A 20247-nucleotide genomic window follows, 5' to 3' on the forward strand; every position below is an offset into this window, starting at 1 on the left:
GATGGCTTTCCCCTGGAGTAGGGCCACTCAGCAGCCCAGGCTCTCCTCTGACTGACCCAGCCAAACTCCACATCCTTCTGCTGCTGGTGAGTGGCTTGCTAGCATGCTGGCTCCTGTCCTGTCATGTGCCAATGTGTTCCTCCTGACATCCAGCTGCTTGCGTGTCTGCCGGCTAGGGTCCCAGAGGTTTTATAGGCACAGAATGGGGCATGGCAGGCCAGGGTAGTATTGGGAAATGCACCATTTGGGCAGGAAAAGAAAAATGCCTTGTCCTCACCTAAGTCCGTGAGCACAGGCCAGGGCGGGAGTGCGGGGGTAGAGCCCTAGCCAGGAACCATGCCCTCCTCTACCCAGCACTTCCCTTCCCTGCTTCCACATCACAAGCACAGGTAAAATAAAAAATCATGCGCCAGGTGCGGTGGCTCACGCCTGTAATCCCAGCACTTTGGGGGGCCAAGGTGGGTGGATCACAAGGTCAAGAGATCAAGACCATCCTGGTCAACATGCTGAAACCCGTCTCTACTAAAAATACAAAAATTAGCTGGGCATGGTGGTGCGCGCCTGTAGTCCCAGCTACTCAGGAGGCTGAGGCAGGAGAATTGCTTGAACCCAGGAGGCGGAGGTTGCGGTGAGCCGAGATCGTGCCATTGCACTCCAGCCTGGGTAACAAGAGTGAAACTCTGTCTCAAAAAAAAATCATGCAACACCAAATGGTGAATCTGAATCATTTATATATTGCCAGGGTGAATATAAAATGGGAGAGACAGTCTAGAAAACATTCTTTAAATGTTTAATATTTAAAGAATTTTCTTTAAAAATTCACCTGTAATCCCAGCAAGGCCAAGGTAGGCAGATCATGAGGTCAAGAGTTTGAGGCCAGCTCCCTCTGTCACCCAGGCTGGAGTGCGATCTCGGCTCACTGCCAACCTGGTGAAACCCTGTGTCTACTAAAAATACAAAAATTAGCTGGGCGTGGTGACAGGCACCTGTAATCCTAGCTACTTGGGAGGCTGAGGCAGGAGAATCGCTTGAAACCAGGAGGCAGAAGTTGCAGTGAGCCAAGATCGTACCATTGCACTCAAGCTGAGGTGACAGGGCGAGACTCTGTCTCAAAAGAAATTGACTAATCAATTAAATTTAAAAAGATGCCCCTATCATATGATCCAACAACTGTGTCTTTGGACATATATCCTAGAGAACTGAAAACCGTGTTCACAAAGCCCCATGCTGACGTTCATAAAAATGTATACACAAGTGTTTAGAGTGGTGTTATTCCTAACAGCCAAAAACTGAGAACAATGCAGATGTCCTTCAATGAGTGAATGGTTAAAAAGTGGTGCTATATCCATTTTATGGAATAAATACTGGGCAATAAAAAGGAATAAACTACTGACACAGGCAACGACCTAGATGAATCCCTGGAGAATTATGCTGAGTGAAGAAAATCAATCCCACAAGGCTATCTACTGAATTATTCCATTTATATAATATTCTTCAAATGACAAAATTATAGAAATAGAAAACAGATCACTAGTGACCAGGGGTAAAGGAGGTGGGAGGGAAGGCAGTAGAGCTATAACAAGGCAACATGGGGGATCCATATGGCTTGAAAAAGTTTTGTACCCTGACTATCAACGTGGATATCCTAGTTGTGATACAGTACTAATGTTTTGCAAGATGCCACCATGGGGGGTAGCTGGTTTAAAGGGTACATGAGACCTCTGGGCATTATTTTTAACAACTGCATGTAAATCTACAATTATCTCAAAATTAAAAGTTTAGTTTTTAAAAAAATGTTTCCAATTAGTAAACAAATGGATGGATGGGAATTCGAATATTTTCTTCCCATTACCATAATAGATCACCTTAGATGCACCCAGTTTTAGAGATCACTGCCATATGCTGCTTGTACCTACTCAGTGTTTGGGCCCCGTAAGTTATTCTCTACATTCCCTTAATGTCATCTTTCTTAAATGCAAATCTGATCATGTTACTTCTCAAAATCATTAGTCTGCAGTTTTCTTTATTCCTTTGTGTGTGTGTGTGTGTGTGTGTGAGACAGAGTCTCGCTCTGTTGCCCAGGCTAGAGTGGCATGATCTTGTCTCACTGCAATCTCTGCCTCCTGCGTTCAAGTGATTCTGGTGCCTCAGCCCCCTGAGTAGCTGGGATGAAACGGGTGTGCCACCATTCCAAGCTAATTTTTGTATTTTTAATAGAGACAGGGTTTCACCATATTGGCCAGGCTGGTCTCGAACTCCTGGCCTCAAGTGCTCCTCCCAACACTCAGTCTCCCGAAGTACTGGGATTACAGGTGGGAGCACCTGGCATGCTTGCATTTTCAGTTATGCAAAACCCTGTCTTGAGTGTTAGCTACCTGAGAATAGACACAATGACTAGTCCTTATGTGCGATATTATCTCTAATTAAATGACCTCTAAGGCTTACTGTTCCCTAGCACATATTAGGAGTACAATAAATCGACTTAAAGAAGGCCACTGTAAGTATTTATTTCCTTTGCTTTTAATCCTAAGAGCCCAGAGGTATTGATTCGGTGTTACCTGAGAACACTGACCTGCAATCACTCCTGCCAGGTACACCAGCCCCACACGGAGGCCTTTGTGGACCATTTCCAAGGGAATACCCAAAACAAGCTGCATACAAAGATTCCCCAAGATGTGCTGAACTCTGCAACGAAAAACAATAGTTGTCAAATATTATGGCTAAACCAAGCAGTTATTTCCCAGGGAGACAAACTTTCATGTGCTTTTTTCTAGTTAAGGATTTGTTTAACTAGAATTCCATTTTCTAATTTTTTTTAGCAGAAAACTTTTTTCTTCTTTTACGAGTGTGTGTGTGTCAGTCTTTTTCGTGTGTGTGTGTGTGTGTGTGTGTGTGTAAGCAGAGATTGTACCACAACCTCCACCTCATGGGTTCAAGCAGCTCTCATGCCTCAGCCTCTCTATTAGCTGGGAGTACAGGCATGTGCCACCACTCCCGGATAATTTGTTTTCTTTTTTGAAACAGTCTCCCTCTGTCCCCCAGGCTGGAGTGCAATGGTGCAATCTCGGTTCACTGCAACCTCCACCTCCCACATTCAAGTGATTCTCTTGCTTCAGCCTCCCTAGTAGCTGAGATTACAGGTACCCATGACCATGCCCAGCTAATTTTTGTATTTTTAGTAGAAACGGGGTTTCACCACGTTAGACTGTTCTCGAACTCCTGACGTCAGTGATATACCCATCTCAGCTTTCCAAAGTGCTGGGATTACAGGTGTGAGCTACCACGCCCAGCCAATTTTTGTATTTTTAGTAGAGACAGGGTTTTGTCATGTTGACCAAGTCGGTCTTGAACTCCCAACCTCAGGTGATCCACCTGCCTTGGCCTGGCAAAGTACTGGGATTACAGGTATAAGCCACCATTCCTGGACCCTCTGGGCATTTTTTATGGGAAAAAATTAACTTCTGTTTAAGGCCCTGATAGATATTTTTGGTACTTGCATCCAAAATATTCCTAATTTATATAACCCCACACATGATATATCCTACACAGCCTTGCAAATTTTTTTTTTTTTTTTTGAGATGGAGTCTTGCTCTTGTCCCCCAGGCTGGAGTGCAGTGGCACAATCTCAGCTCACTGCAACCTCCACCTCCCGGGTTCAAGCAATTCTCCTTCCTCAGCCCCCTGGGACTATAGGTATGTGCCACCATGCCTGGCTAATTTTTTTATTTTTAGTAAAGATGGGGTTTCACCATATCAGCCAGGCTGGTCTCGAACTCCTCACCTCAAGTGATCTGCCTGCCTTGGCCTCTGTGACTACATCTTCTAAGCCTCAGACATGAAACAGCAGGAGTAATGCCTACTACCCCTCGGGGTTGCAGGCAGATCAAACAAGATTATGGATATGAAAGTGCCTTATCAATAATAAAGTCCCTAATAAATGTTAGGGTTACAAGGATATAATCACCTCTGATACCTGGGGCTTCACGTCATTGCTTACCCAGCATGTACCAGCATGTATGAGATAAACCTCCAGGCTTCTTCCCTCTTCTCAGGACTATAGGTAAAGGGACTCTCCAAGATGCCTGTGTCCAAGGTGATCCACTGTTTCTGAGGCTTCCACACAGCATAGTAAATAAACACTGCCAGCTGACGAACAGAACAGACATATGTGTTAACCATACCTTCTCCAGAGAGGGGTCCCATTCAAGCCCATGGGCAGTAACTGTTTTCGGATGACTCAGCTCTCAAGTGGGCCACACCATAGTGCCAGAAGATAACATGAAATACACTTCTCCACCATCCCCAATGTGATGGTTCCCACCATACCCCACTTCCTCTGATGGTTGGGTGCAGTGCTAGCTCACATTGTAAGGAAGAATTTGTGAATCCCTGTGGCCCTGCTCTTGGACACTCTGCTCTCTGACACCATGTTCTCTACCACCCTCTCCCTCTTAAATACCTACTGCCCTCATCGTCGAACCAACTGATCTTTCATTTGCAACTTACTATGAAAATAGATCAATGGCTGGGTGCAGTGGCTCATGCCTGTAACCCCAGCACTTTGGGAGGCTGAGGCTGGCAGATCACAAGCTCAGGAATTCAAGACCAGGCTGACCAACATAGTGAAACCCCATCTCTACTAAAAATACAAAAATTCGCCGAGCATGGTGGCGTGCGCCTGTAATCCCAGCTACTCAGGAAGCTGGGGCAGGATAATCGGTTGAACACGGGAGGCAGAGGTTCCAGTGAACCAAAATCATGCCACTGCACTCCAGCTTGGGCAGGACAGAGGGAGAAAAGAAAGAGAGAGAGAGAGAAGGAGGGAGGGAGGGAAGATCAGTGCTGGCTTCCAAAGAATAGAGCAGGGAGAGGGAAAAATAATTACTTGCCCGGGAGAGACCTGGCAAACACTGCCTTAATCAAGGGATGGAGGTGAAAGTCCCAGTGACACCATGTGACATCATCAACTTTCTGAGCCTATGTGATGGGAAGGGCCCTTTGCCTCCATGGTATTCTTCTAAACTCATAACTCCAGTTAAATCATGAGAAAAGCATCAGATAAACCCCAGCTGGGAGACATTCTACAGGCTCCCGGCCAGTCCCCCTCAAAACTATCAGAATCATGAAAAACAAAGACTGAGAAGCTGCCACAGATCAGAGGAGCCTGGGGAGACATGGCCACTAAATGCAATGGGTACCAGAGGAACAGAAAGAGGACATCAGTGGAGAAAGTAGTAAAAATCCAGAAAAATCTGGAGTTTAGTTAGTAATATGCCAATGTCAGTTTCTCGGTTTTGACAAATGTACTATGGGGCCAGGCACAGTGGCTCCTGCCTATAATCCCAGCCCTTTGGGAGGCCGAGGCAGGTGGACCACCTGAGGTCAGGAGTTCAAGACCAGCCTGACCAACATGGTGAAACTACATCTCTACTAAAAGTGTAAAAAGTTAGCCAGGCGTGGTGGCGCATGCCTGTAATCCCAGCTACTCGGGAGGCTGAGTCAGGAAAATCACTTGACCCTGGGAGGCAGAGGTTGCAGTGAGCTAAGATTGTGCCACTGGCACTCCAGCCTGGGTGAGAGAGCAAGACTGTCTCAAAAAAAATGACTATGGAAATGTAATGTACTATATACAGAGATTATCCTGGGTTTGGAAAAAAAAAAGGGGAAAGAAATGTCGGATATAGGAGGAGCTGGGTAAGAGGCATTCAGGAACTTTCTGTTTTATCTTTACAACTTTTCTATAGTGGTAAAATTATTCCAAAATAAAAAGTTTATTTAAAAAAATTTTTTTAAGACAGTTTCGCTCTTGTTGCCGAGGTTGGAATACAATGATGCCATTACAGCTCACTCCAACCTATGCCTCCTGGGTTCAGGTGATTCTCCTCTTTCAGCCTCCTGAGTAGCTGAGATTACAGGTGCCTGCCACTACGCCTGGCTAATTTGTGCTATTTTTAGTAGAGACGTGGTTTCACCATGTTAGCCAGTCTGGTCTCGAACTCCTGACTTCAAGTAATCTGCCCACCTCTGCCTCCCAAAGTGCTGGGATTACAGGTTTGAGCCACACAGCCTAGGCATTTTTAAATGTTTAATTTAAAATGGAGAAGACACACACATAGCTGATTAGAACACCAGACAACCTACAGGCTGACAGTATAACAGGGGGGAGAAGCAGGAAAAACAGGTACAGATGCTTCAGATCCAGACAACTTCCCGGTTGCAAGCAGCCTCACAATAAAATCCTGTGAAAAAACGTTAGAACTGTGCCCCTTCAACCTAACCAGACTTGACCACAGCATCTGCCGGGATGCTTACACCTCAGGCTCACCTTGATCTGAGCCATCAGAGGCTTGGTCCCTGCAACAGTTAATTTTATGTGTCAACTTAGCTAGGCTATGCTACCCAAACATTTGCTCAAACATTTTCCTAGATGTTTTTGTGAAGGTATGGTTTATATTAACATTTAAATCAGTAGTCTTTGAGTAAAGCTGATTTCCCACCATACCACGGGTGAGGTTTGTCTAATTGAAGGCCTTGCTAGAGAAAAGACTGTCCTCTGTTAGGAAAAGGGAATTCTGCCAGGAGAACTCTACCCTTGGACTTGAACTGCAAGTCTTCCCTGCGCCTCCAGCCTGCCAGCCTTCCCTGAAGATTTTGGACTTGCCAAGCCTCCATAACCATTTGAGCTAATTCCTTAAAATAAATGGTTTTTTTTGAGATGGAATTTTACACTTGTTGCCCAGGCTAGAGTGCAATGGCACGATCTCATCTCACTGCAGCCTCCACCTCCCGGGTTCAAGCAATTCTCTTGCCTCAGCCTCCCAAGCAGCTGGGATTACAGGCATGCACCACCGTGCCAGGCTAATTTTTGTATTTTTAGTAGAGACAGGGTTTCACCCTATTGGCCAGGCTGGTTTCAAATTCCCAACCTCAGGTGATCTGCCTGCCTCAGCCTCCTAAAGTGCTGAGATTACAGGCATGAGCCACTATGCCTGGCTTTTAAAATAAATCTTAATCTCTCTTCCCCCAGCACACACACACCTATTGATTCTGTTTTTCTGAAGAACTCTGACTAATATAGTTTCTGGTAAGGAAGCTGAGGCATCAGTACATCAATGGAAATTAAAAGGATTACATTAGGAACTTCCTAATGCCCATGAAGTCACACCCCACTGGCCCCGTGACTATGATGTGGCCTTGGGAAAGTCATCCCACCTCTCTGAGCCTTGCAGTCTTTTCTGGAAAACAAGAGGACTGTCTAGATCAGAGCTTGACAACACACCACGTGCTGCCTTAAGTAGACGTTGTTAAAGGATCCCGTTTCTTTCCCACTGAAATTCAGAAACAGCCTATCATACTTCTAAACCTGGGGCCTCAGAAAGGCCTTACCAACCAGTCTAAATTGGTTCATGAGAGAAAACCCATGTGCAACCCCAGGATGATTTGGTTCCTAAAAACATCATGGTTAAAATGAAAAAAAGCCACTGAAAATGCAGCACAGTTGGGCAGATTTGTCTGACAAATAAAACTCTGCCCTGGGTTGGCAGTGACAGGGAGTGTAAGGAAGGCCCCCAAAGGCAGCTCTGGGGAGGGAGGAGGCAGAGGTTAGGTGTGTGCTGTCCCCATCCCCGCCAAGCTCTGTCACATGTTTTCAGTCCCTTCTCTAGATCTACATCTGACCCCTAGTTTGTTTGCAACTCCCCCATGCCACTTACTCCAGTGCCCACCCTGCTCCCATTCACCTCGGCCAGGCTGATGGAGATGATGAACACAGGGGGTGGGAAGCAGTTAGCTCGCTCCAAGTATGTTCCTCGGGCCTTTTCAGGAAGCATCCATCTTGAGACGATCCTATGGACCTTTTTATTCTTGGCACGATCTTTCCCTGCCCCGTCATCTCTCATTTTCTCCTCTTCCTCCAGCTCTTCTTTCATCTCTCTCTCCATATTCAGATTCGTGCTCTCCATCTCCAGATCATGAGCAGCAGCCATTGTCCTGGGTTCTTCCTCCACCCCTGAGGGGCATGAATGCCAGGGAACAGCAAACAGCAGGTGGTCTTCAGCGTTCGGCTCTTTCCTGGGCTGTCTGGTGCAACCACTGCTTTCCAAGGCCTTTCCTGTGTGTGAAGAAAAGGCAGCTGAAGATGATCAAAATGATCTAAACCTCCTAAATTGCCCAAAATAAAGTTTTCTCTGCATTGTTTTAAAAAGCATGAGCCAAAGAACCAGGTGGCTGAGATTAAAACACAGCTGTACCACGTATCATCTGTAAGTTAACATCAGATTATATGAAAAATAAGTTAACACTTATTTAAATTCTCTGAGTCAGCTCACTGAAACCTCCGCCTCCTGGGTTCAAGCAATTCTTCTGCCTCAGCCTCCCAAGTAGCTGAGATTACAGGTGCACACCATCACACCTTGCTAATTTTTGTATTTTTAGTAGAGAAGGGGTTTCACCATGTTGGCAAGGCTGGTCTCAAACTCCTGACCTCAAGTGATTTACCCACCTTGGCCTCCCAAACTGCTGGGATTACACTTTGTGTGTAATTGGCATTGCCGCTGAACCTGGCCCTGTTTTTAGCCATTTAAAGTGTACAATTCAGTGAATTGAGTACATTTGCAATGTTGTGCAACTATCACCACTAGTTCCAAAACGTTCTCATCACAAACAAAAACCTGATACCCATACCCATTAAGCAGTTAATTCCTATTGCCCTCTTGCCGTAGTCCCTGGCAATGACGAATCTGCTTTCTGTGTCTATGGATTTACCTATTCTGGATATTTCATATAAATGAAATCATACAATATGTATGTACCATACAGTGCATGGCCTTCTGTTCTTGGCTTCCTTCACATAATGTTTTCAAGAGGCATGCGTATCGTAGCAAGGGTCAGAATTTCCTGTTTGTTTTTTGGGGGGTGGGGGGCAGACAGAGTCTTGCTCTGTTGGCCAGGCTGGAATGCAGTGGCATGATCTCGGCTCACTGCAACCTCCACCTCCCGGGTTCAAGCGATTCTCTGGGCTCACCTCCCAAGTAGCTAGAATTGTAGGCGCCTGCCACCATGCCTAACTAATATTTTGTATTTTTAATAGAGATGGGGTTTCACCATGTTGGCCAGGCTGGTCTGAAACTTCTGACCCCAAGTGATCTGCCCACCTCAGCCTCACAAAGTGCTGAGATTACAGGTGTAAGCCACTGCACCCAGCAAAATGTCCTTTTTTTATGGCTGAATGCTATTGCGTTGTATAGACACGCCACATTTTGTTTATCCACTCATCTGTTTATGGCCATTTGGGTTGTTTCCACCTTTTGGCTATTGTGAATGAACATCCCTGTAAAGTTTTGTTTAAATATCTGTTTCTAGTTCGAGTGGGGGTGTATACCTATGAGTGGAATTGCTGGGTCATATAATAATTAATTCTATGTTTAGCTTATTGGGAAACCCTCAGATTCCATTTTAAACTCAGGATAATGACAGCACTTGCCTCGTAACATTGCTGGGAAGATCGCTTGAGATAATGCATGTGAAGCACTTAGAACAGTAAGCTCTTGGAGGCCAAGGTAGGCAGATCAGGTCACTTGAGGTCAGGAGTTTCAGAGCAGACTGGCCAACATGGTGAAACCTCGTCTCTACTAAAAATACAAAAATCAGCTGGGCATAGTGGCACACGCCTGTAATTCCAGCTATTTGGGAGGCTGAGGCACGAGAATCACTTGAACCTGTGAGGTGGTGGTTGTAGTGAGCCATATTCATGCCACTGCACTCCAGACTGGGTGACAGAGCAAGACTCTGTCTCAGAAAAAAAAAAAAAAAAGAACAGTATCTGGCACATAGTAAACACCCTATAATTATTAGTTGTTATCGGCTATGGACGGATGAATGGGTTTTAGATGGATGGATGGACAGATGGAAGGGATGGAGCTGAGCCTGGGGCCTGTTCTTATACTGCATGTTACTGGGAATCAGATCAAATTCAATTGATTTTCAAATAAAACTCATTAGGCAAGTTTTCACATTACAATAGATTATATTCAATACATTTAGGAAGAGACATTTTTCTTTTCCCCAACAACTTTTCTGAAATAAAGTCTTTTTCTCTCCATTGCATTTTTTACCCACCCACTCACCCACCTCCCAGAGTCAGACATTCAGTCCATAGATATAACTATATTTTATTAATTTCCCTTGAACATTGATGATTTTTTTCTAGTTTTTGCCACATCTCATAATTGACAAAACTACAATGTGGATTTAAGATCAGCAGCTTTTAACTACAAATATTAAAGTATTTAAGTTCAATTAGGGACAGCTCTCATTGTATAAATCAGCCTTATTGTAAATCTAAATATCATACATAATCATTTTATGAGGAAATAAAATTCCATATTGTTAACAACTTTGTAAAAGGAGCTACAAAATAAGGATTACATTTGCCCTTATCTTGGAATTTCAGCAGTTCCGGAATTTCACAGCTTCACAACCACCGTTTTAAGTATATTAGTGCCTAAACATATTTCCTGCGCTGCAAAATAGTCAACCCCATTGGTTTAGCCAAACCTCGCTGCATGTCTGCTTTCTGCCTTGCCTTGTACCATAAAGCAGACGTGTAGTTCTAGCTACTTCAGGCTCCAGCACCAAATGAGCACATTGGTAGCAATTTGAAGCATTTGGGGTTTTCTTATTTTTTTATTTATTTATTTATTTTTTTTTTTTTTGAGACAGAGTCTGGCTCTGTGGCCCAGGCTGGAGTATAGTGGCACAATCTCGGCTTATTGAAACCTCCACCTCCTGGGTTCAAGCGACTCTTCTGCCTCAGCCTCCCAAGTAGCTTGAATTACAGGTGCCCAACACCATGCCAGCTAATTTTTGTATTTTTTAGTAGAGATGGTTTTTCACCATGTTGGCCAGGCTGGTCTTGAACTCTTGGTCTCCCAAAGTGCTGGGGTTACAGGTGTGAGCTACAGCGCCCGGCCTATTTTAATTTTTTTGAGACAAGGTCTCTCTCTGTCACCCAGGCTGGAATGCAGTGGCAGGATCACAGCTCACTGCAGCCTCTACTTCCCAGGCTCAAGCGAGCCTCCCACCTCAGCCTCCCAAGTAGCTGGGACTGCAAGCATACATGCCACCATGCCCAGCTATTTTTTTCTCTGTTGGGATGGCGTCTTCCTGTGTTACCCAGGCTGGTCTCAAACTCCTGGGCTCCAGCGATCCTCCTGCCTCAGCCTCCCAAAGTTCTGGGATTACAAGTGTGAGCCACTGCAGCCAGCCAGCATTTTGGTTTTACCTCTCAGTAAATTACTATCATCCTCCAACTCCTTACCTGTACACTCTGTTTCCTGAGAACAGGGGCCGCTCTCTGATTTAGCTGATCTCCAACACCTGGTGCTGTAATGTTCACAGGTGCTCCTTCCAGTCTCTGACATTTCCCCACCTCTCCTATTCATGTTTATCTCCTTTCCCACTCCTGAATTTCTGAGGAAATATCACCTATCAGACTGGTAACAATGAAAAAGACTCAGGCTGGGCGCAGTGGCTCACGCCTGTAATCCCAGCACTTTGGAAGGATGAGGTGGGTGATCATCTGGGGTCAGGAGTTCAAGACCAGCCTGGCTAACATGGTGAAACCCCCATCTCCACTAAAAATACAAAAATTAGCAGGGCGTGGTGGCAGGCACCTGTAATCCCAGCTACTCAGGAGGCTGAGGCAAAAGAATCACTTGAAACTGGGAGGCGGAGGTTTCAGTGAGCTGAAATTGTGCCATTGCACTCAATCCTGGACGACAAGAGCAAAACTCCATCTTCAAAAACAAAAGAGAAAAAGAAAAAAAAAAACTGATACTATCCCATATTTATGAGGCTGTGTGGAATTGGGTGCAGTATATGAAGTGTTAATTAAGGCAGCCATTTGGAAGGTAACTGGCAAATATCTGTAAACTATAAACAGTATATACCTTTCAACAGAACCATCCAACTTCTAGAAGTCCACCCTTTAAAGGCATTTGAGCGCATACACAAAGCTGTATTTATAAACAATCTAGATGAACTTCAGTGGGGTTGCTGTATTTTGTAACAGTTCTAATTCTTAGGTAGTTCCTCCTTACCCTGCTGGAATCTACTCACCAGCTCCTAGGTCCAAGGTTTCCTTCCCGAGGGCCTCACAAATCAAATCTAATAGAAGGTCATGTCATTAATTTTGTCCTTCCTTGGGCGTGGCCTGTATATAAACTCCATGCACTCTACAGGTTAAACTTGGGATACAATGTCCAGAAACACACTTCAGGTTACCAGAATTCTTAGAAGCCTAATTGAATGGAGCAGGAGTCTCAAAACAAAACAATGATTACAACACATTATAGTCTCAAAGAAATATAAAAGCATCAACAGCTGTCCATTCATTTACTTGGCACTTGCGAAGTCATTCATTGGGCGTCATTCACTGGGTGGATATTTACTGCACTGACTCTGCTTTCTTACTCACTAAGCAAACCTCCTACCTCTTATCTGCAGCAAGTTGCTGCCCACTCTTTTTCGAAAGGCCTCACATACACAGATCAATACTGGGTGGCACTGCTGTGAAAAGTTCTCATCCTACAGGTAAAGAACAGCTGGGTAGGTTGTTAGAATGTCTCTAGCCTTCTGGTTTAAAATGGAAATGTTCCTTATGCACTGAGAACCAAAATCCTTTCACGGGTTCCTAGGATTGAGGAGGGAGAAAAAGAACCAAAACCCTTTCCTTTGTGGCTGGCAAGTATTCTTTTTTAAAAATGTTTTTAACTTTATTATTACTTTCTTTTTTTTGAGATGGTGGCCTCCCTATGTTGTCCAGCCTGGTCTCAAATCCTTGAATTCAGGGGATCCTCCCCACTTGACCTCTCGAAGCACTGGGATTACAGGTGTGAGACAGTTTCTAATCCACAACTATTCTCAAGAGAAAACATAGAAAGATCCTACCTGGCCACAAGTACACAAGTACTCTTTTTTTTTTTTTTGAGACAGAGTCTTGCTCTATCACCCAGGCTGGAGTGCAGTGGTGCAACCTCGGCTCACTGCAACCTCCCCATCCCGGGTTCAAGCAATTCTGCTGCCTCAGCCTCCTGAGTAGCTAGGATTACAGGCGCACACCACCACGCCCAGCTAATTTTTGTATTTTTAGTAGAGACAGGGTTTCACCATGTTGGTCAGGCTGGTCTTGAACTCCTGAGCTCGTGATCCGCCCGCCTCAGCCTCCCGAAGTGCTAGGATTATAGGCATAAACCGCCATGCCCAGCCCACAAATACTCTTAAAAGGAAACACAGAAAGAATTTTCCTAAGTGCAGACTTTGCCTGGAATAAGCATTACTTATTATCGATCACAGAGCCAGTGTGTTGGCCAAAGACTTGAAAGGGCACTGTGCTCATTTACCCAGGACAGTTGACTACCTTAAAAAAAAAAAAAAAAATCTGTAGAAAAGAGATTACTTTTCTCTTCCTTTCTTTCTTTTTTTTTTTTCCTGAGATCGAGTTTTGCTCTTGTTGCCCAGTCTAGAGTGCAATGGTGCCATCTCAGCTCACTGCAACCTCCGCTTCCCAAGTTGAAACGATTCTCCTGCCGCACCCTCCCAAGTAGCTGGGATTACAGGCACCCATCACCATGCCTGGCTAATTTTGTATTTTTAGCAGAGATGAGGTTTCACCATGTTGGTCAGGCTGATCTCAAACTCCTGACCTCAGGTAATCCACCTGCCTAGGCCTCCCAAAGTGCTAGGATTACAGGGGTGAGCCACCGTGCCTGGCCAAAACGGGATTTCTATAAAGAGATTTACATAGGAGACTCCTAACATTTGCAAGAGATTTTTCCAGACCTTTCAGATGCCCTAATCCACTACATACCACATTGTATCTCCCAAAATTACATTGTAAACTACAGCCAGGCTGGACACAGTAACTCACACCTGTAATCCCAGCATTTTGGGAGGCCAAGGTGTTCAGATCACTTAAGGTCAGGAGTTCGAGACTAGCCTGGCCAACATAGAGAAACCCTACCTCTACTAAAAATACAAAACTTAGCCAGGCATGGTGGCATGCACCTGTAATCCCGGCTACTCAGGAGACTGAGGCAGGAGAATCACTTGAACCTCGGAGGCAGAAGTAGCAGTGAGCCGAGCCTGTGCCACTGCACTCCAGCTTGGACGACAGAGTGAAACTCCATCTCGAGAAAAAAAAAAACTATGGCCAGAAAATTTTGAGTGATTCCATGTCAGTCCTTAGATGATTCTATAAATGTAGAAATAAAGTTATTTATAAAATTGCTATTTGAAGAGTATTGACCATACTTAATACTTTGTACCCGAGATCCCAATGAAGGAAAGAAAAAGAAAACATGGTTAGTTGAGTCTCTTCTTATCTTTTAGTAAAGATTAATCTCTCTCTTGATGAGCAGTTTTGGCACTGGCTGATGCACTCACTAAACAACTCTTCCTTGTATCTCAGTGACACACATGGTTGATCTAATGCTATCAGGGATCTCAGACACCACTGAACTTGACACACCATGCCAATTTATCAAAAAATTCTATCTGTAGCCAAAAAACAAAGTCACTTTCTTATACCTCCTCACTTTCTCTTTGTTTGTATCACTGGCACTATTGAGTGATTTATTTTATGAATCTTTTCTACTCTGCAAACAAGAAACAAATATTTTAATCACTGCATGCAAACTACATAAAGGATAATAGTCCTGTGAGACGTCCAGGCAGAGCAATAGGCCTGGCTCACTAATAGGCAAAGCCAATCATTCAACTCATATTCATTTATAATGGGCCTTTGGGAGTAACTAATAAATTACCAAAATTGCAAGTGATGAAGCTGCAAATGTCAGGGTCTTCCAGTGGATTCTCTTAACAACATATACGTAGCCATCATTTGTCAGTTCTCTTGGGGAATTTATCTTCTCCTGGTGGACAGCAGGAAACGGCTTCCATTAGAGACACTAACCATGCCCAATATTCACTTTTCCGTGTGGCTAGGTAGCTAGAGTGACCTACACTTGACCAATCAGCTGCATTTGCTTAGGATTTCTGACGCTGGAGGTGAGGATGGGAAAAATTCTTTACAGTGATTGCAGCAGTGGCAGCAGTATCCAGTGTCCAGACAGGCTTGCCATTGGGTCCGCATGGCATCCAGCATCCAACGCCAGCCGTGGCTGTGATGAAGGTAGTGGCACTGAGCACTCGGCAGCAGCAGCTCTGAGGCTGTCCTCACCATCTGGCTCTGTGATGGGATTTTGGTGTAATTCTAGGGGCCTGGTCTCTCTGTGTTTCTGCTTATTTTCCAAGCCTTGTTTCTAGAGTCTTCCAGTGATTCTGCAACTTACTCAATGTGCTTTCAACAAAATTCATTTCCCGATTTAATTAGTCAGAATCAGTTCCCATCTTTTGCAATCAAAAACCTGACTAGGCCGGGCATGGTGGCTCATATCTGTAATCCTAGCACTTTGGGAGGTCAAGGCGGGAGAACTGCTTGAGTCTCGAACTTCAAGACCAGCCTGGGCAACATAGTGAGACCCTCGTCTCTAAAAAAAATTAAAACATTAGCTGGGCATAGTCCTGTGTGGATGTGGTCCCAGCTATTTGGGAGACTAAGGTGGGAGGATTGCTTGAGCCTGGGAGGTTGAGGCTACAGTGAGCTGTGATCATACCACTGCACTGCACCCTAGGCAATAGAAAGAGACTTAAAAAAAATAAAAGAATTTGACTAACATACCTGAATAGCCAAGAAATTCTTCTTAACTCTACCTGGAGTGTCCTTGTTGCAAGTTAAATTCAGTTCTTGGCCGGGTGTGGTGGCTCACACCTGTAATCCCAGCATTTTGGGAGGCTGAGGTGTGTAGATCACCTGAGGTCAGGCGTTTGAGACAAGCCTGGCTAACATGGCAAAACCCCATCTCTACTAAAAGTACAAAAAAAAATTAGCCAGGTGAGGTGGCAGATGCCTCCAATCCCAGCTACTAGGAAGGCCGAGGCAGGAGAATCATTTGAACCCAGGAGGCAGAGGTTGCAGTCAGCCAAGATCGCTCTACCACATGCCAGCCTGGGCAACAGAGATAGATTCCACCTCCAAAAAAAAAAAAAGTCAATAAAAATAAAATCAGTCTTGTTCTGCATTTGGGAGGCACAATGCGAGGAGCATAGAATCAGGAGACGTGTTTTCTGGTCTACACGGCCACTTCCTGGCTGTGTGACCAGGGGCAAGTTCCTTCCTGGCTCTGAGCCTTAGTTCTCTCAGCTGCACAGTAAAGTTCCCAGTCTGGCTTTGCCAAAAAGTTTATCAAAAACTAACGGGTGCTGGGTACAGTGGTTCATGCCTATAATCCCAGCACATTGGGAGGCCAAGGTGGGTGGATCATCTGAGGTCAGTAGTTAGAGACCAGCCTGGCCAACATAGAGAAACCCCATCTCTACTAAGATACAAAAAAATTAGCCAGGCATGGTGATGTGTGCCTGTCATCCCAACCACTTGGGAGGCTGAGGCAGGAAAATCTCTTGAACCTGGGAGGTAGAGGTTGCAGTGAGCCAAGATTGTGCCACTACACTCCATCCTGGACAACAGACCAAGACCCTGTCTCAATCAATCAATAAAAGAATGCTTGTGGTGCTCCCTTTGGCAGCACATATAACTGAAATGATACAGAGATTAGCATGACCCCTGCACAAGGATGACACGCAAATTCGTGAAGTGTTTCATACAAAATATCAGAGTTATTTAAAAATTTAAAAAAATATATGCTTGTGGAAAAAACAGGGGAAAGACAGAGGAAGAGAAAGAGAGGAGGGAAAAGGGGAAGGAGGAATCCTAACCACACATTGACTAAGTCTTTGTGTGACTTTGTGTTGAAAAGAGCCTGCTACCAACTCTTTCCTCTGCACAGCCACACCCCTTCCATTGTCATTCTGTCATTGGGTACCATCTGTGAAGCCGCCATGTCATAATGGCTATCAAAAAAAGGGCTCGCCATCTGCCTTTAAAGAATACCCTACCTTGTATTTGACACTGTAAAGACCTGAATTCTACTCCCAGCATCCACATTTAGTTTTTCACTGGGCTGGAGTTTCCTCAGCTGTAAAACAGAGCTCAGCCGGGCACAGTGGCTCACACCTGTAATCCCAGCACTTTGGGAGGCGAGTGGATCACCTGAGGCCAGGAGTTCGAGATCAGCCTGACAAACATGGAAAAACCCATCTCTACCAAAAATACAAAATTAGGCCAAGCGCAGTGGTTCACGCCTATAATCCCAGCACTTAGGGAGGTCAAGGTGGGCAGATCACGAGGTGAGGAGTTCAAGACCAGCCTGGACAATATGGTGAAACCCTGTCTCTACTAAAAATATGAAAAAATTAGCTGGGGGTGGTGGTGAGTGCCTGTAATCCCAGCTACTCGGGAGGCTGAGGCAGGAGAATTGCTTGAACCCGGGAGCCAGAGGTTGCAGTGAGCCAAGATTGCGCCACTACACTCCAGCTTGGGCAATAGATGGAGACTCTGTCTCAAATAAATAAATAAATAAATAAGCCTGGCACGGTGTGTCGCATTCCTGTAATCCCAGCTACTCAGAGGGCTGAGACAGGAGAATCACTTGAACACTGGAGGCAAAGGTTTCGGTGAGCCAAGATCATACCATTTCACTCCAGCCTGGGCAACAAGAGCAAAACTCCATCTCAAAAAAAGCAAACAGAGTTCACCTCTGCCCTGAGTATCTTACAAAATTGTTGTAAGAATCCAATAAAATAATAAAGAGTTACTGGAACAATAATCTTACTGTGTGCTAGCTCCCAGGCTAATTCTGAGCATTCCCTTAATTTTTACAACTTTGTAAGGCAGGGTAATAACATTCCCATTTTTAGGATAAAGAAACCCAGGCTCCCAAAGTAACTTGCTCAAGGTCTCCCAGCTAAGGATGGGAGGGCTGGGAGAAGAGTCTCAGGTGCCTGACTCCAAAGCCCTGCATGTTCCACTGCCCCTGTGATATACATGTACCAAGTGTTATAGAAAGATACTTCTTCATTTGTCATGGGATTAAGGTTAAAAATAAAAATTTACTCCAGCCTTGGCAACAGAGCAAGACCTTGTCTCAAAAATAAATAAATTTATAATAGTGCAATGGAGTGCAATGATGTGATCTTGGCTCATTGAAACCTCCACCTCCCGAGTTCAAGTGATTCTCCTGGCTCAGCTTCCCAAGTAACTGGGATTACAGGCATGAACCACCACACCTGGCTAATTTTGTATTTTTAGTAGAGACAGGATGTTGGTCGTGTTCTCCATGTTGGTCAGGCTGGTCTCGAACTCCCAACCTCAGGTGATCCACCCGCCTCTGCCTCCCAGAGTGCTGGAGGCATGAGCCACCATGCACCCGGCCACATAAAAAATTTTTTAAATAAAAAATAACGCGCCAGGCACAGTGGCTCATGTCTAATTCTAGCACTTTGAGAGACCAAGGCAGGAGGATTGCTTGAGGCCAGGAGTTTGAGACCAGCCTAGGCAATACAGTGAAAATCCTTCTTTACAAAAAAAATTTTTTTTCTTATATTTTTAATTTTTTTTTAAGACGGGGTTTCACCATGTTGGTCAGGCTGGTCTTGAACTCCCGACCTCAGGTGATCCACACGCTTCGGCCTCCCAGAGTACTGGGATTACAGGCGTGAGCCACTGCGCCCAGCCAAAAAATTTTTTTAAATTAAAGTTTGCCAGGAGCAGTGGTGTGCACACCTGCACTTCCAGCTACTAGGGAGGCTAAGGCGGGAGGATCGCTTGAACCAAGAAGTTCAAGATTGCAGTGAGCTACAAGGTGCCACTTGTACTCTAACCTAGGTGACAGAGTGAAACCCTGTCTCCAAAAACTAAATTAAAGAAAAGAAGTGTGAATCTTCTTTTTGGTTATTTTCATCCTGCCTTCCTGTACTGTTATCTCCTCCTTTTCCTCCAGCTGCCTAGACAGTCCCAGACTAGACCCTGGGAATTCCCAAACGGAAGCTGTAGAGGATGTGGCAAGTCATGACCCCTAGGGGAAGATGGATCTGGGAATTCCCACCATCCCCATTGCTACCACGAGGACTCTGGGTGGACACAGTGTCCAGGACGGGGAAAGGATTTGCCCATTTGAGAAGAGGACTAAATCAGGCTCACCTTCCCTTCTTCACCTCACCCAGGAGGGCACTGGCAAGGCCAACACCCTTACGACAACTCCTTTTCCATGGCAGACACTTTTAGTGGTGAGCTTGTGCTGCAGATTCAAACAGGGAGGTTTTTAATATCTGAATTGTTTTTTCTAAACAGCTGGCCCCACCCACTCATTGGTACCAGGCGGGTTCCTGCCGGGGCTGAGACCAGCCTTGATGTGGTGGGGAGGGTGGGGGGGGAGCTCAAGAGGCTGGGCAGCGGGCTGCACTGGGTGTAGCCAATTGCTGCCCAGCTGGGCCTGGCAGGGAGGCTTTCAGTCGTGTTGCTAGGCACCTGGGTAATTGGAGAGGCCGGGATTGGGCTTCTGGGCCACAGAGCTTGACAGCCTTCTTCATCACACTGCAAACCGTCATTATGCCAGAGGCCTGCAGCATTCTCTCTGTGGTTACAGCCTGAAAGGATGCTTTTTTAGCTACAGAAATTAAGAACTGGCTTTTCAATATTATGGGTTTGTGGTTGTAGGTTTGCCTTCTTTTGGCTACGTTTCTGAGGCCACACTTGGAATAAACAGGCAAAAGATTTAAAAACAAAAAATACCTTCATAAACCCCCATTTCCAAAAGAAAGAAGCAAAGCACCCTTGACATCGGTAGTAAGGGCAGCTAAGGTGGGGAACTCTACTTCCTGAACTCTCTCCAAGGTTCACTCCGGGTTAAAAGTTTCTTCCTTGAAACTTCACAGGTGGGCTATGGTTCAGGGTAGGGGGTCCAGAGCTCCGGTCATGTGCAGGGCCTCTCAGCGGAATAATGTCAAGTCCATTCAAAGACAATCATAACACCCCAGCCCTCAGTCTCCAGAACCACTTTTGCTTATATTATTTTTTGGACTCTCCATCTGCTCTATGACGAAGACATCTCTATTATTCCCATTTTACAGGTGAACAACTAAGGCAAAAAAGAGGCATCCATGATTACATACCTAGCGACAAACCCAGGAATCTTGGCCCAGAGTCTGGGCTACCCCACAGCTATTTAACATATTACATATATTTGTGTACCCTATTATAGTATTTGTATTTTTTTTTATTTTTTGAGACGG

General features: G+C 45.1%; 1 protein-coding gene and 1 pseudogene across 3 annotated transcripts in view; one reads left to right on the forward strand and one right to left on the reverse strand.

Moving 5' to 3' along the window:
• RHBDL2 (rhomboid like 2) overlaps positions 1-20247 on the reverse strand; it is a 56442-nt gene that overhangs the window by 23823 nt on the left and 12372 nt on the right. Inside the window, exons 1-4 of one of the 3 annotated variants that reach the window (XM_054259164.2) lie at positions 19157-19286; positions 7740-8110; positions 3998-4146; positions 2573-2685 (exon numbers count right to left, since the gene is read on the reverse strand). In XM_054259164.2, the coding sequence (XP_054115139.1) occupies positions 2573-2685; positions 3998-4146; positions 7740-7985 (508 nt within the window). In that variant the 5' untranslated portion in view covers positions 7986-8110; positions 19157-19286. Of the gene's footprint in view, positions 1-2572; positions 2686-3997; positions 4147-7739; positions 8111-12117; positions 19287-20247 lie in introns of those variants that run through there. The other 2 variants (XM_078331301.1, XM_017974581.4) reach the window with 2 other exon arrangements.
• Positions 16628-16726, forward strand: LOC118143386 (U6 spliceosomal RNA; annotated as a pseudogene).

This window comes from Callithrix jacchus, chromosome 7 (genome assembly GCF_049354715.1).
Source record: "Callithrix jacchus isolate 240 chromosome 7, calJac240_pri, whole genome shotgun sequence".
In the NCBI taxonomy this organism is placed as follows: domain Eukaryota; kingdom Metazoa; phylum Chordata; class Mammalia; order Primates; family Cebidae; genus Callithrix; species Callithrix jacchus.